Source organism: Scardinius erythrophthalmus, assembly GCF_964197995.2.
Source record: "Scardinius erythrophthalmus genome assembly, chromosome: 25".
In the NCBI taxonomy this organism is placed as follows: Eukaryota; Metazoa; Chordata; class Actinopteri; order Cypriniformes; family Leuciscidae; genus Scardinius; species Scardinius erythrophthalmus.
The window spans coordinates 20,907,708-20,933,370 of NC_138245.1; the positions used below are offsets into that span (position 1 = coordinate 20,907,708).

A 25,663-nucleotide genomic window follows, 5' to 3' on the forward strand; every position below is an offset into this window, starting at 1 on the left:
ACACCCAGAGCAGGGGCATCTGGCATCGGTTTTGTTTATAAAAAATGTTAACTCAGAAAATATGGAGTTTATCATAGGCCACAACAATTTTTTACAAAATTATTAAATAATAAAGTTTTAATTAGCATGTTTTTTTTAGTACAGCTACCACCGTAGTGGCACTCTGTACTTGACATTAATTTACACATTTTAAGATTTTAGATTTATTTTTATTATTTACTACTTTGTATATAACTTAATTTGTAACTGATCATTATGAAAATAATACATAACATTTTGAGTCACAGCGTAAAAAACACTGAAACTTATCACATTTAGAGTATATGTATACACTGGCGTTCAGGGATCGGTAAAACATTTTTTGTCTCTTATGCTCACCAAGGCTGCATTTATTTGATTAAAAAAAACAGTAATATTGTGAAATATTACAATTTTAAATAAGTTTTCTATTTTAATATATTTTAAAGTGTAATTTATTCCTGTGATGGCAAAGCTGAATTTTCAGCATCATTACTCCTGTCTTTGTCACACGATCCTTCAGAAATCATTCAATTCAATCATACAATTTTCAATCAAATAATTCATCAAATGATTGATGACACAACAGCCAGTGTTATTATAGGAAATAAATAGAAACATTTGCTAAATTAGTTGTTATAGCACACACACATATATATATATATATATATATATATATATATATATATATATATATATATATATATATATATGTGCATTGCATTATATGTAACATTACACTTATTTTCAGAAACGATATAGCGTAATCTGTGTACATATAGGCTAATGTGAATGCATGTATTTCTCTCCAGAAGAGTGAACTGCCACAGGAGCCCACGGGCTCCATTTTCCCCCTATGGAATTTCGCGCGTCTGATGCACTACAACAATTACACACAGCAACGGTGAATCTCCGGAATAATTATCTTCCTTTTCCCGTCTTAGTTTGAATACAACACTTCATCCCGGGGAAATGAACGTCCTTTAATTTATTTCATCTATGAGGAGGCTGGTACTGGCCGTTTGGCGTCGGGCGTGTAGCGTCACGGGCGGTGTGTCATTCCACACAGATTGCATGTTGATCACGAAGCCGCTTGATTCAGAGCTTCGCTTTCTGCGAGACGTGGCAAATATTATCATTTGAAGGTTTTCTTCTTTTCAAAGGATGCAAATGTAACCATTTTTGTCTGGTATAACGGATAGTGTTCTGGAAGCAGGATGTCCTTCTACGCCGTCATTATACCGGTCCTCTATATTATTTTCTCGGCTTGGCAGGGTAAGACGATATTGTAGTTTCTTCATAGGCCTCATTGCTGCAAATATTTACTTGTACATGTTTTTTTTTTTTTTTTTGTATATATATATAAGGTATTATTTGAGTAATATAATGCTTATTTCTGACGACGATATCATGTATAGCTTTATATAATGCAACTAGTAACATTGCTGCTACAATGTCAATTTCTATAGCAACAGCTCTCAAACCCCTTAGATTTGCAAGTTCACATGAGGCTGCATTTGTTTTCTTCTGTATTTTGTGTAGGTAGGTCATTCACTGCATAACCAGTAACTGAAAGCTAATCCAAGTTGAGACCTTGAAGCAAGTGGTTAACTGACCTACATTTAAAATACTGCTACTGAATATAAAAACAAATATGCAATTTCTGTAATAAATAAATCAAATGAAAAAATATATTTTAAGATTTATTTTAAGATTACATCTTGTAAAATTAATGTAAGAAATTACTTTCTTTCGTAATTATTTGTTTAGTTAAGTGAGCATCTTAGGAGTTAACTAATCATGAATTAATGTGCTTATTGTGCATTAATATTTAATTAATTGTCCCACCTGTGCATTTAGGCCATTATCATGAATTTTTAGTGTATATATGTATATGTTGGAGGCTAGTGGCCAAAAAGTGATGTCCGGTCTAGGAAAATTTACACCTTCACCCTTTAAAAAAGTTGTAGAAAATTTTATTAACACGTTGTGTACTCAATGGCGCATGCCAAATTATGTGGACACTTTTAGGCCAGGCTGTCATACAAAGAAATTATGAACTAAAACAAGAAAGCACCAACAAAATGAGTACTGATTATGTTGTTCTCAAAGTAGCCTGTGCTTTTTAACTGTGCATAGTAAAATAAAACCTATATTTTTAAAACCGAAAATATTTATATAGCCTATATGTTATTGTATTATATTAAGTGTAACCACCTTCAATTTTTTCCCATTATTTTGTAGTGTTTTGCTATATTTATTAACACTATTTTTGTATTATTACTTTCAGTGAGTGCAAATGAGGACTGCTTGTGGTATGTGGACAAAAATGGCACTTGGCACAATGGCTTTGACTGCCCACTCATAACGTTCTGCTGTGGGAACTGTCACCGCCGTTACTGCTGCCTGGATGGCTTCAAGATGATCACAGAGGCGGGACAGAAGCGCTGCATGCTGTTCCATCTCAGGTACATTTTTCAAGATTCTAGATTATTGACCACTTGACCACTAGGGTTAAGTAGTAATGGTGTCTCAGATATCTTTTTGTTTTTTGTTTCTTTTTGGATCTAGTCAAATTCAGTGGTTGATGGCTGACCCTCCACAATTCCATCCCATTCACTTCCATTGTATGGGACACTGTAACCAAGATTGTGTTGATTGAGCTTAACTTTGAATATGGAATATTCCTGTAGGTTTTCTATCTTCTGCACAAAAATAAACATTTTGTTGCAGTACTGCATCCATATTCTTGCACTAAAACACACATCCACTGTATAAATCGCGTTTATTTTTAATGGTCCTTGCCTTTACGATGCCAATTGTTTCATACTACACAAGTTAAATTATTATACATGTGTTTACAACTTAACAATTATGTTATTGTCCATTGTTGTAATATTGTTTTACTTTGTTCAATTTAAAATAATAGGCTTCTGTTCTGACAGTGATTGCATTCATTCAAAATATTTTTTTAAAGTGCATGTTTAGTAATGTACTTATTGAAACATACTGGTGAAATCAGGCATCATGAGAACTAGCATGTACTCACTCCGTTCGCCTCATACATTATATTAAGGTTTACACACAGTAGTTTAATAATATCATTACATACCGCGGCCTGAACACAAAAATATAAACAAGGCTGTTCACGCAGCCGCATCTTTCTCATAGAGTTTCAAAGCAGAATGACAATAGACAAGTGTACGTCATGAATGAATATTTTGGGGAGATCTGTCCGCAGAAGCAAGCCATGATGAATAGCTGATTTGTACGGAGGCATCTGATGACCAAGCTAAACTGGAATTTGTGAATGTTTTTAGCCCGGAGCAATCTGTGTTTACAATGCACAACCTCTCAAGATGGTCACAGTTTGGTTCGCTTTAAAAGGGTCTAAGATCGGTTGGAGTGTTCCCATATGGGCCAGTGAATCACGCTCAGATCCCTGAAAAGGACCAAGTGTGTAGCCTCGAGAGGCTCATTAATTTCACATTAGGCCACCAAATAAAACTAATTTGATTTTAAGGAAAGCTGAGCAAAAGTATGACTGTTATAAAAGAAATGCTGTTCTTAATGGTGAAGCTGCTAATTGCTAGACCTAAAGGCCTAACTATTTTCTATGGAAATTTATGTTTGATAACACCAGTGAAGTTTTCTGTCCTGCCTCTTTCAGCCCTTCCACTATAGCTGGCATTGCTTCATCGATCCTGCTCTTTGTGGCTGCTATAGCAACTATGGTCTGTTGCTTCATGTGTTCCTGTTGTTACCTTTACCAGCGCCGCCAGCAACGTGGCAGAACTCCTTATGAAGGTAAACACAATCACTTCTTTCTCTTCGCAGTCCATCCTGAATTTACTACATGTGGTATTTTATTAAAGTCAATTCATTAAAAATACAAATAAACAACTTTAAAAATCTGTTTTGTTGCAGAGACACATATTTTATTGTCACATATAGAGAAGGTAATATTTAGAATGTATTTTTTGTTTGCAGTTTGCTGTTATTATTATATTATACACTCACCTAAAGGATTATTAGGAACACCTGTTAAATTTTTCATTAATGCAATTATCTAATCAACCAATCACATGGCAGTTGCTTCAATGCATTTAGGGGTGTGGTCCTGGTCAAGACAATCTCTTGAACTCCAAACTGAATGTCAGAATGGGAAAGAAAGGTGATTTAAGCAATTTTGAGCGTGGCATGGTTGTTGGTGCCAGACGGGATACTGGGATTTTCACGCACAACCATTTCTAGGGTTTACAAAGAATGGTGTGAAAAGGGAAAAACATCCAGTATGCGGCAGTCTTGTGGGCGAAAATGCCTTGTTGATGCTAGAGGTCAGAGGAGAATGGGCCGACTGATTCAAGCTGATAGAAGAGCAACTTTGACTGAAATAACCACTCATTACAACCGAGGTATGCAGCAAAGCATTTGTGAAGCCACAACACGCACAACCTTGAGGCGGATGGGCTACAACAGCAGAAGACCCCACCGGGTACCACTCATCTCCACTACAAATAGGAAAAAGAGGCTACAATTTGCACAAGCTCTCCAAAATTGGACAGTTGAAGACTGGAAAAATGTTGCCTGGTCTGATGAGTCTCGATTTCTGTTGAGACATTCAGATGGTAGAGTCAGAATTTGGAGTAAACAGAATGAGAACATGGATCCATCATGCCTTGTTACCACTGTGCAGGCTGGTGGTGGTGGTGTAATGGTGTGGGGGATGTTTTCTTGGCACACTTTAGGCCCCTTAGTGCCAATTGGGCATCATTTAAATGCCATGGCCTACCTGAGCATTGTTTCTGACCATGTCCATCCCTTTATGACCACCATGTACCCATCCTCTGATGGCTACTTCCAGCAGGATAATGCACCATGTCACAAAGCTCGAATCATTTCAAATTGGTTTCTTGAACATGACAATGAGTTCACTGTACTAAAATGGCCCCCACCATCTGGTCACCAGATCTCAACCCAATAGAGCATCTTTGGGATGTGGTGGAACGGGAGCTTCGTGCCCTGGATGTGCATCCCACAAATCTCCATCAACTGCAAGATGCTATCCTATCAATATGGGCCAACATTTCTAAAGAATACTTTCAGCACCTTGTTGAATCAATGCCACGTAGAATTAAGGCAGTTCTGAAGGCGAAAGGGGGTCAAACACAGTATTAGTATGGTGTTCCTAATAATCCTTTAGGTTTGTGTATATTAATTAATATACATTGTTATTACAACTACTATAAGTAAATCCAACCTTAACCAGATACAATACACTCACGTGAACATGGCAAATCGTCATTGTCTATATCGTCGCAAAATGTAAACTATTATCACCTAGTGATATGTTGAAAGTTGTAAAAGTATGTTAAAAGTAATGCAAAATAACCTATTAGCAAATCTCTGGTATTATTCCTGGTCTGGTATTGAGTGGCGTACCCCCATTTAACATCCTTCGATGTACCCCCTCTCTTCCACTTTGACTGCAGTCACACATTTTCATAATATACTGTATGCCCCCTTAAATTGATTTTCCAGAGCATTTTTTTACCTTTATCAATACCTTTATAACCTGTATTTACAAATAGGTCATTGAATCAATGACTCGCACAATTCATTCAAAGCCGCAGATTCGTTCACGAATCACTGCTGTGTGTTACAGTTCTGCTGTGGCTTTCGTTGGAACTATTTTATTAAATTTTTTCATTGCAAAATAGAGCAAACAATACTGACAATACTGTGTTTTTCCACTCACTCAGGGTATGTTTTTGTATCGAAGAGAGTTTGAGTCTTAAATCATTCTCCTTGCACAGTCAGTGTCTATATTTGTGTATGGTAGTAAGTGCTAAATCCCCACTTTTACAAAGGTACATTGTCAAGAACGTCAGTAATGTAGCCCGATTTGCTAAGGCAGCAAACTCTGCATGCAACCTATCATGTGCACACTGCTTGTGTGGATGCAGTCAGTTTTGACCACAAAAGATGAGGTAATTTGATTGGATGTCATGTATTTGACCTTTTATGACATTTTGCCTGTTAGAAATACATGCTCGGTTTTAATGTTATTTTAAGGTGGAGTAGGATTAAATGAACAGCAAAACTCAGCATTTTGTTCACGTACCCCCTCTGTCACCTCACTACCCCCAGGGGTACGTTTACCCCAGTTTGGGAACCACTGTGGTATTGCATTGCGTTCTTCATTAGTTCTATGTATTTTACCTCCGGCTTCTAATTGGAATACTCTTATTACTCCTGAATATGCTTCAGAATGCTTGAATTGATTCTTATGAAGAATAAAAATCATTGTTTAACTAACATTAGTCTCAATTTCAGCCCAGCACATTCCAATGGCCAGCTATCCTGTGGAGCATATGTACGACGCTTATGGTAAACCCATTGGACATCCTGATTATCCTGGATTTCCAATGGTACAGTATCCAGGTGTCCCTCACCAATATCCCATGATGCACCATGGTCCTTATCCTCCTAATCCTCCTGATGCAGGATACAGTCAAGCAGGTATTCACATGGCCTCTGTCAGAGATCGCATACCAAGCTCTTAAAGTCACCATGAAATCAAAACTGACAATTATTATTTCAAGGAATATTGCAGTATTTATACTAAATCATTTATCCATGTACATCATTTTTATTTTTTAACTCATGTGCCCTCATTAACTTTTATTGAAGTAACATCTGTACTTTGCAACTACATCTCTTCTCTGATGACGTGTTTACTGGCATGAGGGCGGGACAAAATAGCGAACCTAAATGATCCAATCAATTCCTGATTGACAAAATCAAGTCCCACCCTACATTTTTTTCTTGTTGGAGAAGCCCTTTCACATGGATATACAAGGGAAGAAAAAAACAATCGCTTTAAAAATAAAGGTTCCAAAAAAAGATTTTCCCCCTTTAATGGACCTTTTGTCCAATCCAATGGAAAGGTTCCATGGATGTTCAAGGTTCTTCATTGATGCCAATAAAGAACCTTTTCTTTTTAAGAGTGTGCAGTGGAAATAAAAACACCGCATTTGTATATAATAGCACACAGAATCAGAAAGCTTTTCACTGAACTGTGTTATTGTTGTGTTTTCAGCTCCTCCACCATACTCCCCTCCCCAATATCCAGGGCACTGAAAGAGCTGGAGTCCCTCAGCGAGAAGAAGATAACCCACACAATGGGTGATGAAGAGGGCCCATGCTTGTTTGGAATCCCTTGTATGAGAAGCGGTTTAAAAAAAATATTTATGTTATTTATTTCTTGATTAGTTTGTGGAGTGAAGCATGAACTGACTTCGGAATCGCCTCATGCCGTCGGAGTGTTTTCTTGTTTGATGTACAGCTTTCACGTTTCACTAATCAACAAGACTCTTCCCACTTAAATCCAGCAACTCTGTGAACTAAAAGACTGCTTTAAATTTGCCATTAACATTTTGTTCAAACTCTCTGAAATGGACCGTTAAATATGACTGTCCTGCAGAAGAGACTGGCTGACAGTTCTGACTTATCCAGGATATCACTCTGGTCCGCCAAATAAGAAGCAGCGTGTGACATTTGCACTTTATTCTGCAATAGACATGCTTAGCTGTCTCTCCCTGCTTGTTTGTTCAAAATATATTTATTTTACCGCTAATCTGAGCATGTCATGTGCATCAACACCAAATCATGCTGTACGCTTTTCATGTCTTAGGTGTCTTATAGACAGTTAACATGCGGACATGAGACATAGATGTCTTATAGACAGTTAACATGCAGTTTGTAAATAAGAAAGAACTTACATTAAGAAAGAATTTCATGTCTCATACCATCCTCACAACCAGCCAAAACTTCATTCTGCGCATTTGTAGTCCGTCAACTGTTGTTAGATCTGGCTTGAGGTTGAGCTGTAATGTTAACGGCATGTCTTAGAATTGCATGTCTTTTATTGTATCTTCCTTCCCAGGCTAGCTGTCAAGGAAATCACAGCAATGTTTGCATTCAGTTAGTTTAGTTCAGTCTGTTTTTACTTGTTTCAAAAAGGTTTTTGTAAAACATTTCACATTCATTTATGATGTTTTGTTACATTCTCACAGCGAAGGTACGTTTAAGTCCCTTTAAGGCAAGTCATTTCACTCTGCGATTATTTTCGTAACGCCCACATTTCCAGCCATGTACAGCTCCTATTTACTTGAATGGGGAAATGCTTAAATTTGTTGGCCAAAATTACTTTCATTAAGTTCACGCCAAAAATAAATGAATGAATAAATAAATACACATTTTCACACTCTTTCCCATTGGCTCTTTTAACTGTAAAAGGGCTGTCAAATTTACCGTTGTTCGGCTCATTTTAATGGAAATCCACACAATTATGAATTTTGTCGCATTGTGCGAATGTGCCACATTGACCAACAATCAATGTTTGAAGGTGACTTTTGTTTGAGCTGTGCTTCATACATCGCTACATTATTAACAATAGATAATGGAACTTTTTTGCTCGTGAAATTCTGCTAATGCGACTGCACCATAAGCCGGGACTTCCATTGACGCCATATTAAGTGTTTTTCACCCATTTATATTAGCACGAGTGGATGTCTCTGCCTTAATTACTTTAAAAGTTCATCATAAGTTAAACTTTTCAAGGGTAGATTATAATGTAAATTAAAAGAATTAGACATCTCATTAAAAGAATCAATTGTCAGGTACATTTGAGGTGCGATTTGTATTTGTTTTCTGCTACCTCCTCATCTCACATCTGTAAGATTAGTATTAATGCTTAGTCCACTGTTTAAATAACGTGTTAGTTATTTAAAATAATGTATATTTAACAGTGTTGTTTTTGTTATATACAGCTTATGCTACTGTATTTGTCACTCTGGAATGTGAAGTACAAATAAGAAAAGGAACTATAAAGAGAAATTTTTACAACATGTAATATTAACAGGCATTTTACTTGGGGGTGAGGCAATTAATAGGCTACTAGTGTTTGAATTTGCACTAATCATCCTATAAGAGAGGTCTAATTGAACAGACTGGACAAGGAATATTGCATAATTCTCTTTTTACAATAAAAACAGACTTGACTTTGCTGTCTCCAATCATGCTGTGCCTGAAATCAATAAGTAACCATATCAACAGATGTAAATAAACACTGCTGCAATTAGACAGCACCAGAGCCCACTGTAGTCCCAGAGCCACAGAGAGCCAAGTCTGAACAGGTGCATGAGCCGGCAATAACATCCCTCATGGAGATTACCCCTGAATGGAGATTAGGCTCATTCTTCCCTAGCAGCTCGGATCTACCTTGGGCTTTCAGCTCTCCAGCTCTGCATTGGTGTGTGGATCTACTATCTGAAGCCTCAAAGCCCCGGACTCCACCTCATCCTGTCGACCCATCGGCTCCACCTTGGCTCCATGCTAGCTCAGCTCCGCTGTGACCCCTCCTCATCACCCTGGTTGTGGCACAGACTTCCGGTCTCTTCCTTCTCTTCGGCTCCACCGTTGTGTTCACTCACTCCGGCTCTGCCTCGGTCTGCCGGAGTCCCTCTGCCCTCCAGTCCATCGGTGTCGCGCTGGGTTTTCATCTCCTCGGCTCTTCCTGTGTCTTTACCACCCTCATCTCCACCTCACTCAGTTGTGCTCCTGGCTACACCCTGGCTCGTCCCTCTTTCATTTCCACCGTGGGCCTGCATCCTGATGGCTCTGTTTAGAGTCACTCCCTGGCTTCTCCCACCGTCACACCCTCCCTAACTCCTCCCCTGTCATCTCCTCCCTGGCTCCTCCCTCATCATTGGAGGTCCCTTCTGCCTACTCCTCGTCCTCCTTCCTCCTCTGTTGGACTTTGTTTTTTAAGTTTGAGTTGTTTTTCATTGTGTCCTGTTCTGTTTCCTTTGTTTGCATTTGTTTCCATGGTTATTCATTGTTTGATTAATGCACCGAAACCTATTTCTCGTTTCTTTCATTGATTTAAGTTAGTTAGTATATATTGAGCCTGTTTTCAGTTAGTATTTGTTCCGCTCTTATCTGTATACAATGGTTATGTTTGTGTTCTTTAGATCCACGAGATCCAGATCATTTTGAGTTTGTAATAAACACTGCTGCTATTAAATCCTGCCCTTTTGTTTCTCTGCTGCAACCATTGGTGACAGATTTGTGGTCTTGGCTTCAAATTTGCTTCCATTAAGATGAAGCATAATCATTTAAAATTTATGAATAGCCTATATTCTATTGAACCACATTAAACTGATTCCTGGAATAGCACAGCAGCCTATTATAGTATCCAACCTGTTTCTATAACATTCTTTAACATCACTGGAAAAAATATTTTCAGTAGACTAGGCTATGGACTAGGCTACTCAAGGAATCCTGATTTCCTAGCAGGAAGTAAGAGTACGTTTCTGGGATGCTTTTGAGTTTTAGTAAACCATATCCTTCCCAATTGCCTTTAAAGGACTATGTACCCCCATCTAAATATGGTCATGTGCTCGATGGATTTCAAGGAATGTCCTAGCAGTGCAAACTTACGCTGACAGTCCATCGCGTCTCGCGCTGCTCCTCGGGTTTCTTTCACATCCAGAAAGGCTTTAATTTGACTCTTTTCCTCGTTTTTCATCTTCACTTTCTAATCGGACAGCTCTATTAATGAATGATTTTTTTTTTTCAAAAGGTAAAATAACTGAAAAATACACGGATATCTTAAGCAAATTCGACAGAGGTTTTTGTCATTATTGAACGCAACTATGTCCCGGAGGAAAGTGAGGGGACTCACTAAAACCGGGCGACAGGTGAGCGAGGACCCGGACCTCGACAGCTTGCTGTCAAACCTGTCACCCGAAGAAATGGAAGAGCTTCAGAAAGAGGTATCAGTTGTTCCCGATCCAGATCCGAGTGAAATAATCGTTGTGGACCAAACGGATTTAAAACTAACCGCGCCAGTTAAAAAGGAATCACAATTGAGCAGCCAGACCGATGATTTCAAATCCCGCTTCCAGAGAAACCTGTCAACGGAGGTAAAATATTCACTAGCCTGCCTACCTTAAAAGTTTGTCTATGAAAATTTGAATACTGGAGTTTAACCTAACATGCTTATAGTAGGACCTTGAAGACATGGCAGAATAAATGAATAAAAGTAGGCTAATGTGGCTTGACATATGTTTTGTTTGTAGATGTGTTTGTATCATTTTATGACACTTGCATAATGTCCACCTTATTTTTTTATAACATTTACAAATTAGACTTGTTCAAACTTTAACTGTAAAAGGCTATGCAATGTTTACTTTTTTACTTTTCAATTTAAATACATAATACAAGCAGGAGAAATGTATACCTAATGGAGTCTCTTTGGATATTAAAGACTCTTGAAATGTTGGCCCAGTTGAAGTTCCTTGGTTGATTGCTCCTTTGCTCACTGCCTTTTAAGGATAAGTCTGCCAAGGCTGGAGCTTTCCAGTGAAAAAGTGCAGCTCACAAATCAAACACTCAGCCACTGTGCAAGTTTACATCTTCTTCACTGTGAAACAACCGACTGTGCATAGTGTAAACATCCAATGTGCATGCACTACAGCTTTTATATAACCATCTGTGTCAAAGCAGTGGCTTTAGTTGAACATTTTCATGTTAGTATGTAGGCCTAAGCCACTGGTTTTTCCTCCAGTCGGTTCACCCAAAACAAACATATAAATTTGATTGTATATATCGGCATAATTTGTCCATAATTTATACATGTTTGATCCTCAGGGAGAGCCGAAGAAGGAGAGCCGGAAGCAAGAGTACCTGCGTAAGATGGGCCTGAGCCAAGAGAAGAATACCTCCACGTCTGACAGCAGAGATGGAGAACTTCAGAGGACCCCCTCCACCTCTTCCTTCCCTAAATGTGATGATAGAATGGTGGACAGGACCCGCAGAGTCACAGAGGGCACTAAAGATGACAAATCTGCCCTTTCCAAGAAGGATGAGGAGAGTGAGAGAAAAGTAGAGGTGAAAGAACAAATTGATGGGAGTAAACTCAAAGACAGAAGAGAGATGAGAGAAAGTAGCAGCAGCAAAACCAAAGAATTAATTTCTAAGCTTCAGGAGAAAAAGGAGGATAGTAAAGAGAAAAATAGAAAGGAAGACAGTCGGAAAAGGGAATCTGTGGAAAGTAGAGCAAAGGAGATGATTTCTAGGCTAAAGGAGAAAGAGGAGAAGGAAAGGGAGAGAAAGGAAGAGATTAGGAAGAGAGAGGAGAACAAGACTAAAGGCTATCCGTCCAGGTTAGAGGAAAAGCAAAATCAGGTTCTAGAAGACAAAACAAAAGAAGAGGACAAGGATGAAAAACTAATAAGAAGGTCAAGCGAGAAGACGAAAGAGGGCCCCACGTTGGAATTGAGGGGACTTGCCGAAAATAAAGAGAAAGAACCTGAAAAGAACGATGAAAATGTGAAGAAGCCGCAGGAATATAATGCAAAAGCAAGCGATAAGGAAAGAGAGGATGTTCAGAAACAAAATGAAATCATAAATGAAATTCATGAACCCACCAAGGAAGTGAACATTGGAAACTGTGTCTCAGACACCATTTCAAAAAGTAAGACCAAAGAGGAGGAAGAGGAGGATGAGTCGGCCAGTATGTTTGATGAAGACCTTGAGAGAGTTCGTTGCAATGATCCGGGCATGGCTGAACTCAATGTGAACAATTCTGAGGTCATAAAAACCAAAACGCTTATTCAGTTCGCAGAGGCCCTGAAAAACAACACACACATCAAAGCGTTTTCTTTGGCTAACTGCCGTGCTGATGACCATGTGGCTTATGCTATTGCAGAGACCTTACGCATTAACAAAAGCATCACTAGCATCAATTTGGACTCCAATCTACTTACTAGCAAAGGCATCATGGCCCTGATCCATGCCCTCCAGCACAACTCCACACTCACTGAGCTACGCTTCCACAACCAGCGACACATCATCGGAGGGAAGTCTGAGATGGAAATGACCAAAATCTTAAAAGAAAACACAACTCTTCTGAAACTAGGCTACCACTTTGAGTTAGCTGGTCCTCGTATGACCATGACCAGTATTCTTAGTCGAAATATGGACCGTCAGCGACAAAAGCGGTTGCAGGAACAGAAGCAAGCTCAAGCCCAAGGTGCTGGAGACAAGAAAGACTCATTAGAAGTTCCAAAACCCGGCTTTGGTAAAGGCTCCCCGAGAGCCTCGCCCAGGCCGTCTCCTATACCTTCTCCCATACCGTCACCAGCCCCATCGCCCAAGTTGACTCATAAGAAAAGGGTCAGTGGGCTTGGTGGTGGACCACCTCCGCCACCACCACCGCCTGGAGGACCACCACCACCTCCAATGCTAGACGGAGACTTCCTGAAGAACTCCCTGACGCCCGTGTCACAGAGGAAGCTTGATGATAGGAGAGGAGGAAGAGGAGGAGCTCAAAATACAAGGGACCAACTTCTAGCTTCCATTAGAGGCAGCAATATCAAAAAGCTCAAAAAGGTATAAAATTGTTAATTTTAAAAATCATTTACATTAAAAAAAACATATTGGCCTAATTAAATTATATATAATCTTGCAAGTCATTTTTTTTTTTATTATCCTGAAGCTTTCCTGTAGATACATTGGGTCTCATATTCAGAGGTTTTCCTGTTTTCCCTGAGAGAGTTTGAACTCATAATGAATTGTTTTTCACAGGTTGCAGTACCAAAGCTGTTGCAGTAAGCCGGCAGTGCAGAGAGATAAACATGAATGAAGAAAAAAAGACAGGAATGAAAGGACAGGACAGACATCTCACAGACCTTGAGAAGATCAACACTCAGAATCTTCCATACAGAGTCTTTACTGCTGCCCTACAGTATGGAAGACAGGTATAGGTTTAGGTGATTATTCCATTGAATGCACAGCTTCTGCCCAGGGGTCTTTGTACAAAATACACTGGACGATTTAAAGAAACGGAAGTGTGGTGCAGTCGTGGGTGCTTAGAGGTTTCGATGGCCTATGGAACTGCAGAGAACTTGATGCCTTGCTTGTCATTTGCACTAAATGAATCATTTCATATGATAGATTTACTAGTGTGTGTTTGGTATGTATGTGGATGTTGAGTAGATGTTTGTTTCGGCAGTAAAATTGGATCTTCTTACATATGACTGAATTTAATTATGTACGAAATAAAACAATCACCTGGATTTTATCCTAGTATGTTGGGTCTGGGAATCTCGACAGTAAAAGTTCTTGCTGATCAGAGATTAAAGGTGGGATTCTAATTTTTTTTTTTAAATCACATACAACAGGTATTGTTTCCATGGTACAGATTCTTCAATACCTTATATTTTGAATGAGTGAGTGTCAACGAGAACAGAATTACAGCATTTAGGAGAAAGGGATGGATAATCAGATCTATGTGAATATGGCTGCGTAAACATACAAACTACAAAACATATTTTTTTTTATCTGAAATTTTCTTAAAACTTATGTAATCCATTGAGTATATATAGATTTTAATCACTGTTAAGTGTAATTTTTTACCGTCCATCTGTAATTTATCAAACAACATTAAAAAATGTAGAGAGATTTTAATTTGGGAATGTAAGCATTCTCTTCGAGAGCACACTTAATGGAATTTAGAGCAGAATGTTATGCTCATTGAAAATAAGCTGTGTTGAATAAAATGATTCTTATATCAGGTTTCAGCTGTGACAATTCAGTAATTCCATTTGTGTTATGTAGAAAATTCAAATTGTTTTTGGAGGAATCTGCATGATAAAGATATGATTGGTCCAACAAAAACACCTGGGTCATGTGATTTTATTTGATTATTTTCAGGTCATTGTCAGAATAATGTCAGAAAACTTTTTCACTGTTGTTTTAGTATTCATTTTAATTTTAGTTGTTATCTTAATGTGCTGTGCCATTTTTTGTTTGGTATTTTTTTTTTTCAGTTTTACTTTTAGTAATAATTGGAACTGCAACTTATTTTATAAATTGAAACTTTTGATCCAATATTTATATTTTATTTTGTCTTTTTTTCAACTACTGAGAATAATTATTAATAGTTTTATTTTTAGTTCAAATAAAACCACTGGTTTATGTCAATACAAACTCCTTAAAGACATACTTTACCCTTTAGTGAGTTTGTCTTACAAAAGTGAAAATTATGTCATCATATCTTCTTTTATGTTCCACAGAATAAAGTCATACAGTTTTGAAAGGACATGATGAGTAATTGACCGAATTTTCTTGGATGAAATATCCATAACTATCGACACTGTTAAAGTCATATAAAGAATGCATAGTAACTTGCAATACTATGTAAACATATCTTTTAATTTACTCCAATCTAACCTTCTGAGTCATTTTGTGGGGATATAAAAATGCTGTAAAAGCTTTAGAGTCCAGTTCAGAACCATAGATAGAATGAATGGTTCTAGTGTTAGTGAGTAGCTCTTCACATGATCACACAGATCCTATAAAGGGCTAGCACGCTTCCAGAGCTACAATGAGTTCCTTGGGCATGAAAAAAAAAACAGTGATCTAATGCATTGTTGCTAATGCCACATAGTTCTGCTTAGCTCATTTGGTCATTAGAATAAAGAACTATACACAAAGGCTATGTAGGATAACGAGAGACAAAAGACCACACCACTTGTGATGTAACATTACAAATTACATTCAACCAGGTCACAGGTTTAAAGCTCAAAAACTTTTCCCTCTTTTCTTAGGGAATTATGATCTTCAGATAAGTGGCAGGTGCTTATTGCAATGCATAGATTACAGGATATACATCACCACTGGGGCTAGAGGTAATCGCTCAATAGTCTGTTGTTCATCTTTTTCAGAGCTCTTCAGAAATGTTCTTCTGAAACTGGAGTCTGAAAGTTGATTGGAATCGAAGCAAGCTTGTTTATATTTTGATTGCCCCTGACTAACCCTCAGGACTGCTAAAATGTCTATATTTGGTCATTTCTCAATGCAGGCTCAGACTGCATCTCATTCCTTTCCCCTTCCTAATAATGGAAACATAGCCAACCGCGTGTCGGACTCAGAGCAATAACATAGAGGCGACATGAAGTCGAGAGAGGTTTTTGAATTATGTTTTACCGCAGAGTCATCAACCTACTTTTAATGCAGCCCCATCTCCTCTAGGCGCATCGAAGAGGCTCTACCATAAAGAACAGTTTTATTAGCCACTTGACAACTTTAAAGTGGCTATGTTGTGATATCAGGCATAATTCTCATATAAAATGTAATTTTGGCATATAGCCTAAATTATGTTTTTAGCTAAAGTTTAGCTAAGTTAGCTAAATTCAAAAGCACAATTATAAGATACAATTTTCTATTTTGTTTAGTCCCCTAGTAAAAAAACATGTGTGGGGGCAACAAGATGGGGCCTCGTAAACTATAATCCATGGTGGACGAAATTGAGTTACCCATTTGTGGGAGCTCTGCATATTGTCTCACTGTAAATGGTTGGTAATTTGTGTGAATACTGCCACTAGAGGGGCCTCTAGCAATTCAACGATCACAAAGAAAAAGACAGCAAAGGACCACGCGGAAAAACCTTACGTCACTCACTGCAACAGCACGTGCTTTGTTACGTCAGTGGGAAGAGGAAAAGAACAAAATGGAGGAGTACGCGAGGGAGCCTTGGTGAGCCGACAGTTCAAACAACTTTTTTATTTGATGCATTTCGAACATTTATATTTGTTGTTATTATAACAGTTAAAATATTCTTTATTATTTATGCGGTCTGGTTAACTGTCAGGCTGTTTGACGCTCGAATTGTTGAGATATGGTCGGTTTACTGGATGTTAGTTAACACGATGTCCTTCAGTAAAGGCTTCTTGCTGTCAGTCCCGCACATGACCTTGTTCTGCCGGTGATCGGTTGATTTAGTTTCTACATTATTTTTAATAATATTACATATATATTGTTTAAATGTTTAATCTATTAAACTACTACACATAATATATAGGCTATTATTTCTATTAACATACAGTTAGTAGGATCTGTAGATAACTTAGCTAGCAATACGACGTGAAAGCATAAGTACTAACGTTATAGAAATGTGTCATATTTATATAACATACCCATTTTCTGTTTCATTTATTGAGCGACATTATGGATACTTATTATGGATACTTCCTCGAGTAGGATTTCCACTAACGAAAGTGGTAAACACTTTCTTTTGCAGTGTCCTTGTTACACATCTCACATGTACTTACCATAGTAATGACAGTAAATTATGTATAATTACAAGTATCTAACCCTTAACCAAATTTAACCCTAATTATACAGTAATTACATGTTATTAATTAATATTACTCAGTACTTATTTGTATCTATACTCTGTAATAAGGGCACCTTAAAAAGTAACCCAAACGTGCATTGAAATAATTGTAGAGATCATGTTTACCAGAGTACTTTTTGCAAGGGTTGTTTGTTAGTAGCAGAGATGATCTTTATGCGCTATTAGTGTTCTCATAATCATACTGTTGTTGTTTCTCAGCCCCTGGAGGATAGTGGATGACTGTGGGGGTGCTTTCACCATGGGGGCCATCGGTGGAGGGATCTTTCAGGCCGTCAAAGGCTTTAGAAACTCTCCCTCAGTGAGTAATTCTCTCTGCTGCTGATAAAGCACTGTTGTTTTACTTAAAGTTGAGGGCCTGTTGTACTTTTGGGCCCAATGTTAAGATGTCATTGGTGTTTTTGTTTTTCATCTTTTTAGGGAATGAATCACAGAATGAGGGGTAGTTTGACAGCCATAAGGACCAGAGCTCCACAACTAGGAGGTAATGTTTAAGGGTTCAAAGGTTATTTGTCACATGTAATGCGAGTGAGACACTACAGTTCAAAAGTTTGGGGTTAAGATTTTTTTTTAATGCTTTTGAATGGAGTGTCTTATGCTCAGCCAGGCTGGATTTATTTGATCAGAAATACATAAAATATATTAATATTGTAAAATGTTTTTTTTTTTATTTTAATACAATTTGAACATTTTCAGCAGCCATTACTCCAGACTTTAGCATCACATGATCCTTCAGAAATCATTCTAATGGCTGATTTTAGTTTTCTTTTTATTTTTTAAAGTTTGTTCAAATTAAAGGGTTAGTTCACCTAAAAATTCTGTAATCATTCCACACCTGTAAGACTTAAATTCATCTTTGGAACTCAAATGATATTTTTTGGAGCACAAAGATATTTTTAATAAAGTCTCAATTTAAATCTGTTCATCATATAAAGCGATCGTGTCTCTTCAGAAAATTTGGACTAGTTTTACAAGCTCTTTATTAACTTTTTGAAGCGTCCAAGTGGTATTTGCGTACCAGTCAATGGAGGGACAGAAATCGTGTGTTATGTAGACACCTAATTGGCTAATAATTCATGTATTTAATTTGAAAGATATTACAAAATACAAATGTTTGTTCATCATTAGGAAGCTTTGCGGTGTGGGGTGGCCTCTTCTCCATGATTGATTGTGGGCTGGTGAAGGTAAGGGGCAAAGAAGACCCCTGGAACTCAATCACAAGTGGAGCCATGACAGGAGCCATTTTAGCTGCAAGAAGTAAGTCAAATCTCAAACTAATATAGATAACGATGTGGTCACATTTATGCAAGTTCTAATTCCTTGCCAGTTTATAAATATTTAAAGTGCATTCTCTTAATGTTCTTCTTTTTATATTTATTTATTTAAATATATGTGTTTATTTGTGTGATATTAATTTCTTGTCTCATCACAGATGGACCAGTGGCCATGTTTGGCTCTGCTGCAATGGGAGGTATACTGCTTGCATTAATAGAAGGTGCAGGAATTCTGCTCACAAGGTTCGCCTCAGCGCAATTCCCAACTGGTAAGTGTGGCAAGTCATCCTTTGAGACTGAATAAACTCTATAAATTCAAATCAACCAACATAATCTTTTCTCTACAGGCCCACAGTTTGCAGAAGAGCCTGCTCCCATGCCTGCTTCGTCATTCGGAGACTATAGACAGTACCAATGAGAAGCCCTTTAAAACTCAAGGCCTTTTCTTATTCCATGAACTCAACTGAGACACTGAAGTTACAGTGAGGACCTTATTCATCAACAGAGCATGCCATCAACCACGAATGACTGTGACAAAAAGAATATAAAGGGCAAACACTATTGTCCCTATTATTGTGTATGCCTTTTGCTATTCTCAGCCTTGTCATTGGCCTCTGGGTCACCCTATTTAAGTCATAAGGAAATCAGACTCAGACCTGTTTTTTCATCCATATTTTCTGTGTTTTTGTTTTTGTGACCTCATTTTGTCCTTGACACAGCTGGAAATGTTTGATGAAGCTATAGGTATGCTGTTTGTCATTCTAGGTTTTTCATGTTGAGCCCTAATCAATTTGACTGTGTAAAGTGTGTTTGTTGCGTGTGTGTGTGTGTGTGTGTGTGTGTGTGTGTGTGTGTGTGTGTGCGCGCGCGTGCATCAGAGAGTTTAATACATGCCCGTGTACTGATTGTTTGCCTTAATGTAAACTTCATGGGCTTTGACAATATCATAGTGGGGGGTTTTATTGACTGGTTTATGCCAAACCTCTTGCAAAGCTTGTTCCTTCACAGTTTACTATTTGATGTAGCTATTTATTTTCTAGTACAACTTCCTAATTTCAAGATGTTATACTGTATTGTACTTTAAGGATTTATCTACAGTGAATATTAGTAGTTTTGTTCAAATGCAGCAGAGAAAAAGTGGATGGATGGGACAGAGTCACTTCTGGTGCATATATGAACAAATTTAGGCTGAGAAAGATAGTAAATAAACTAGTTATTGCTCTGTGTGAAAAGCACGTAGATATCATTAAGTGTATAATGTACCATATTATTATTTTAATATGGTAATTGCTTGTCTAAAACTAGACCTCCATTTCAAAGTTCGTCCATTGAGTTAAGTAATAAAATAAAAAGTAAGTCATTTTGGCCACTAGAGGGAAGTATAGACCCATAGTGGTGCACAGCAAGTGTCAAGTTGAAATGTAGATTTAACTTTAAATGTCTCCAAATAAGCCGATACGGAGACAAAAAAAAAATATATATATATATTTTTAAAAATCATGATAGAAAACAATTGAATCTAAATTGCAAAAGCAATTTTCTGACGTCAGGTTAATATTTTAATGACGTTTTTGGCGTGTTCAGACAAAAAAAAATTCAAATAGCCATTTTGTTTCAGTCATTAGTGAACTGTAAATTGCTATAATCTAGATGGTTCTAGAGGGAAAACAATTCAGTGTAGTAAAAGATCAGTTTTATCAGTAGAAAAAGATTAATCATAAATATTTTGGGATAATTTTATATTTATATGCTAAAAGTTAATTTTGCCAATTTTTAGAAGAACACGTCAAATACAGATATGATATTAGTATATTAAATATGCAACGGTATCATTTTTGACCCGTCTCGAGGCTGCTCACTGCGAAACAAACGGGTGGAGCTTACGTCTCGCTCCCCCTCGCTAAACGTCCAGCGAGGAGGAGCAACTGTAATTTGGGCCTAATACATACAACCGGCACATCCGGGAACTTAACTGTCAATTTTGTAACCGCCCCTTTTTAGGGGAAAACAAACCAGACTTCCCATAGACTTCAATACAAAATAGCGGCACAAAACAACGTCCGTACACAGCCGGCAGACGTGTATAACTTCAGAAATCACTTAGATGAAATACGTTGAGTAATTATATGTCCACCCTGCCTTCCATAGAGCGTGAACGATACATTTATAAACTTAATTTGGGCAACTTAAAAACATATCCCGTTTCATTCTACCAGCGTCAAATTGGTCTATCAACCCCACCCAGTGGCTTACCCGGACATTTACTCGTACCTCATCGAGTCACCAGGTAGCCAGTGAATGATTTTACTACGGTTTTAATAAGTAAACATCTTTAAATGTATAATATTGTGTCTTTATATTTAGAGTAGCTACTGAGTGCACGTTTCTGTCCAGCTATACAACTAGCCTGATTTAGCTTTCGATAGCATCATCCGTAATTCATGATATTTCCATAACAGCACGAAATTGATGATGATGGCAGGCAGAGATGGGCATAAATACATGGAAATGTATTTAAAATAAAATAAAAAATACAAAATACTGTGTGGAAAAAAATAATTAAATACAAATACATAATAGGGGTAGCCTACTGTGTGAAAAAAAAAATGTTTAAATACAAATTACATGTTTGTAAGGGTTAGTACACGTCCTCAATCCGTTACTGTGTATGGCGCTCGCCGGATTGTTTTCCCCTAAAAGTGGGCGTGAAGAACCTTTTCAGAGACGTTCTATGACGCTACGCCGGTTGTATGTATCTACCCCTCCCTCCATTACACGTCTATAGAGGAGGAGCTGGACGTCATTTGATTCTGCAGTACCGCTTGCTTATTCCGTCCTTCTTTATGCTGATTGGGCGAACTCTAAAATGGGCGGGGCTTCACAACAACTGGCCAATGATTGAAACGGTGATATGCGTGACTGACAGCGCTCGTGATTTAAAAACACAGTTGGCGTGTTGTACACGTGACGGCGGGCGTAGGAGCAGGTTCGCGGTGAAATGCATGGATGTTGTGGCTTGTGAGGCATTTTATGTGACGTTACTAGTCTAGGTTCTTGATATTTGTAACTTACATTTCTGAGTTTTGTCGGTTACACCTGTTCTTCCCTAATCTTTTACATGTTACATTTACATATTTGACAGACGCTTTTATCCAAAGCGACCTAACGTTACATTGCATTTCAAGGTACACATTTACATTCTTATCAGTTCTTGCTTTCCTGGGAATCAAACCCATGATCTTGGCTTTGCAAGCGCCAACGCTCTACTGTTAGAGCTATAGGAAAGATAACGCACTCGCCACTGCTTCAGAATTATTATTAAGTTTGTATAGGCTATACAAATAGTTCTAGCATTATAATGACACAGCTAGGAGTAGTTTAGAGGGGGAAATAATTTAAAAGTTCTGGAATGACCAATATTTTTGTTGTCCACCAACAACCAAGGCAGGTGTTACTTTTACTAGGCAAAATAATGATTTTTGAGTTCTGGGAAGTGCTTAGCCTGAAACATAGGGAGATAATTATGTTGTTGAATGAAGAAATAGATTAACAAATGTGTTAAATTGTTATTGAGGAGAGGAAATTCAGTGTGTTTAGTTTGTATCAATTTCTTGCATGTTGTTGGACAAAAGACTTTCTGCTAGCATACAAATGTTTTCCTTTGAAAACCGGGCATATAACCTGCTGTTTTCATTGGTTTTTCTTGTGTTTCATGTCATTCAATAGTTGTCATTCAGTAGTTCTCATTGGTGTCTTTTCAGCCTTGCTGGTTGATGTCCCTTCATGAGAGAGTCACTTTATTTGACCTTTTGCCTCAACATTCAAAAGTCCAAGGGGTTTGGCTTGACTTTTGCAATTCGGTTTTATTTTCGCTCCTAACCTTCTCATTCAGTAAAAGCATGTCTCTTATAAAAAGCCCTGGTGCTTCACTCCGCTTCGTCCTGCTTGCCATGCACGTTTGTTTGGAGAGCAACAACAACCGAAGGAAGGTCAACTTGTGGTGCAAACAACTCATTAATAATTTAAGGCAGCGAACATGACTGGTTGCTAATCTACATAGTTCCTAAAAAGTGCTGTGATTATTAATTCAGGGCTTTTGAAGGCACTGTGGGAGCGTAGCATTCTTGATTGTATACAAGAGCAGTGAACAAGCTCTGGCCGGGCACTCAAGATGTTTGGTGAAAGACTCCAAATCTTTCTCTGTTGCTGAAGATGTGGTGTGTCTGAATGAGAAATAGGGAATGCATGTGGAATTTTAAATTATTGGTGAATGCTTAGAGAATGATGTGTAGATGCTAATGCAACGATCCTAGTCCTATCTATTCGACTGTGATAATCATTGCAAAGTAACAGGCAATCAAAGAGACTTTAAATTAGATGTTTTCTCACTTGAGGCCTTATGTTTTACCGCCAGATACACACTAACTAGCTCTTGTTATTTCCTGACCTGCATAGTGTCACTGTTTTAAACTGTATTAGGCGGGTTATGTATCAATTAAGAGAACTTTTCTGGCCCCTTAGATGATTGTAAAAAAAGAAATATAAAAAAAAAGTTTTCATTCTAGTTTTGAAAGGATATTATAATAGCTTTTTGTCTCTTTAATCACTATTTTCTCATTTAATTACATATTGTGTAGTTTAATTGACCAGAAATTCACTATTTTTGCTTTTCCCTTATTCAGCCTTTGTAACTTTTCATCTATAACAATAATAATAGTAAAAATAAAATGTGGGAAATACTTCAGATCATTTGGTGTTTGTGTACAATTTGGAAAATAATGTGTAACAAAGTCCCAAAAATGCTGTCATTACCATCCTGCCAATAATTTCACAGAACAATTTTTTAGTTATCAACATATAACTAAATATATTTAGCTATGATATTTTAATTCAGAAACAACATGTTTTCTAAATTCAAGTTTCATTTTGTCAAATGCCCTCCTAAGCGAAGCATCATCCATGTATAATATTTGCCCAATAATAATAATCAGCTTCTTCTTTTTTAGACTGCTAACAGTGAAACTTTGACATCTCTGAAATGCTCAATTTTAACCAGTGAATGCTATCAATCTGCCCTTTTAAATATTCTCCCTGTTTTCATCACTCTTCTGTTCTGTCCTTCACTTATGCTGAGGAGAATTACAGATCATTTCTACAAATGTGAGGCTTGCAGGCAATTGCATGGAATAAATGGCAGTTCATAAATGTCATATTAACTATTTATGTGAATAATCAGAGTCTGTCGTGTGAACAGTGGCAAGCGGAATAAATAAATAAGACGGAATACATTAGACATGACAGCATGATGTACAATAGACATTATCACTGTTGGTGTTAATGACCCTCAGATGTTTGGTGGAATGCTGTGCATTTAATGAGGTCTTGGTATGCAGTGCACCACTCTAGTCTTCTGTAACACAACTTTTGAAAGTGACTGCATTCACTTCTGTGTCATGCAGGCTTGCAGGAATTTTGCCTTTTAAATTAGGATTAAAAAAAAGGAATATTCCAGGTTCAAAACAACTTAAACTTAACTGACAAATTTTGTGACCATGTTGATTAGAAGAAATAAATGTGGCTTCTTTTTTTCTATTCTTTTTTAAATCAAAGATCAAAGTTACAATGAGGCACTTATAATGGAAGTGAATTGGGACTTTTTTTGGAGGCTTTAAAAGAAGAAATGTGATATTTTACAACAGCACATTAATTTTTATCTGTATTATTTAGCAATGAGAGCATTTATGAGCATTTTAGAGCATTTAAAATCGAACTGTTTTTATTAAGATTTTGTCTCTGCTAAAATCATGGTAACACGAATATTGTCTTGTTATACTATTGAGTATTTTAACATTTATGCATCAGCCCCATTAAGTTTTCTTTATTTTAAAGGGGGAAAAAAGTATATTGTCGATTATGTCTTGTACTGAACCCTGGATTATTCCTTTAAATTGAATTGGGTAAACCTTAAATCAGGATGAGTTTACTGCTGTTCCATAACATCGAGCCATAAGAGGAATGCACGAGTCGCAGTAAATCCGCATGCCACTCAAACGTCTATGTTGTCTCTCAATATTTAAGACACCACCATTCAAATCCATTGTAATGGGGAGCTCCTTTCCTAAGGTAGCCATGGTGATCACAAGGGCATCAACCGATTGATAGAGATGCTCTTTGAGCCGTCAGGAATAAAAGAGGAGCAGTTTTGAAGAGGCAATGTGGGGTGATGGAGGAGGGATTCAGGCCTGAACAAAATAAAATGCCCATAGAGAATGGACTGCTTTCAGAGGTAGAGAGGGGTTGGTCTAATTTGCACAAAGTCTTCTCTTTCTTAAACCGGAGCTGACAGCAGACGTTTTTATCAGCGAGGAACAACTTGCATAGAGAAACGCATTCATTTCAATGCGGAGTCCTTGCCAGGCACAATGGCCCAGCAGGATGGAACATAGCCGTCCTTTTTGGAAAATCAGAGTAAACATTATTCCGCCTTATTTATTTTCACGAGCAAACAGCCGTGCCCACGGGAACTAAGTGTGACTTTTAGATGTAGGCCAATTGTTCAGAATGCAGGTGGAACTGTTTTTATCCATGTTTTTTCGTATAAGTTTTGTATACATTGGCATACTTTGGTATACATTGTCGTTACCAGTAAACGTATACTAAGTTTGAACACACCTACTTGTTTTTTATTACTATTTTTGAGTTCTGGGACTGCTTTTCCTTTATCTGGTCCAACTTACCATGTGTGCTTGAAATATTTTTGTCATTTTAGCACAGCTGGTAGTGTACATTTTTGTGTGAAATCTGGTTATTGAGGACTGCTTTGGAAAAAAGTATGTGTCCTCATGAGGAATGACATCAAACACTTGTTCACAATCTCAATCTCCATGCTCAAAATCTCACAGGATCTAAATCTAGACATCTCATTCCTCCTGGGAGAACATGCATTAATAAATCATGTCTTTCCATTTAGTGATGAGATGTGTGTGTGCGTGCACGTCATCTCTTTAGAGCTACATTGTTCCAGCTGCTCATGTCAGTGACTATTTGAGTCCATCAAATGTTTTCATGATCAATAATGACTATTAGTTACTGACTTATGATTTCT

At 37.6% G+C, this 25,663-nt stretch overlaps 4 protein-coding genes across 5 annotated transcripts in view; all 4 read left to right on the plus strand.

Moving 5' to 3' along the window:
* Positions 1–859: 859 nt before the first annotated feature.
* Positions 860–10,105, plus strand: shisa4 (shisa family member 4). The gene is made up of 5 exons (XM_081357228.1): positions 860–1,293; positions 2,309–2,486; positions 3,689–3,825; positions 6,355–6,540; positions 7,121–10,105. Exons 1-5 carry the CDS (start codon positions 1,236–1,238, stop codon positions 7,159–7,161), a joined length of 600 nt encoding a protein of 199 aa, XP_081213354.1. The 5' UTR covers positions 860–1,235; the 3' UTR covers positions 7,162–10,105.
* A 396-nt stretch (positions 10,106–10,501) lies between these two features.
* Positions 10,502–15,189, plus strand: lmod1b (leiomodin 1b (smooth muscle)). Its single transcript, XM_081357240.1, has 3 exons — positions 10,502–11,009; positions 11,737–13,479; positions 13,675–15,189. Exons 1-3 carry the CDS (start codon positions 10,740–10,742, stop codon positions 13,699–13,701), a joined length of 2,040 nt encoding a protein of 679 aa, XP_081213366.1. The 5' UTR covers positions 10,502–10,739; the 3' UTR covers positions 13,702–15,189.
* Positions 15,190–16,473: 1,284 nt separating this feature from the next.
* Positions 16,474–19,790, plus strand: timm17a (translocase of inner mitochondrial membrane 17 homolog A (yeast)). The gene is made up of 6 exons (XM_081358081.1): positions 16,474–16,626; positions 17,486–17,585; positions 17,705–17,768; positions 18,413–18,541; positions 18,717–18,827; positions 18,906–19,790. Exons 1-6 carry the CDS (start codon positions 16,601–16,603, stop codon positions 18,974–18,976), a joined length of 501 nt encoding a protein of 166 aa, XP_081214207.1. The 5' UTR covers positions 16,474–16,600; the 3' UTR covers positions 18,977–19,790.
* A 1,734-nt stretch (positions 19,791–21,524) lies between these two features.
* The window catches only part of sulf2a (sulfatase 2a), a 37,924-nt gene continuing 33,785 nt past the window's right edge, over positions 21,525–25,663 (plus strand). For both annotated transcript variants that reach the window (XM_081358080.1, XM_081358079.1), the window contains exon 1: positions 21,525–21,576. The gene's annotated coding sequence lies outside the window, so the exon portion shown is untranslated. The remainder of the gene's footprint in view (positions 21,577–25,663) is intronic.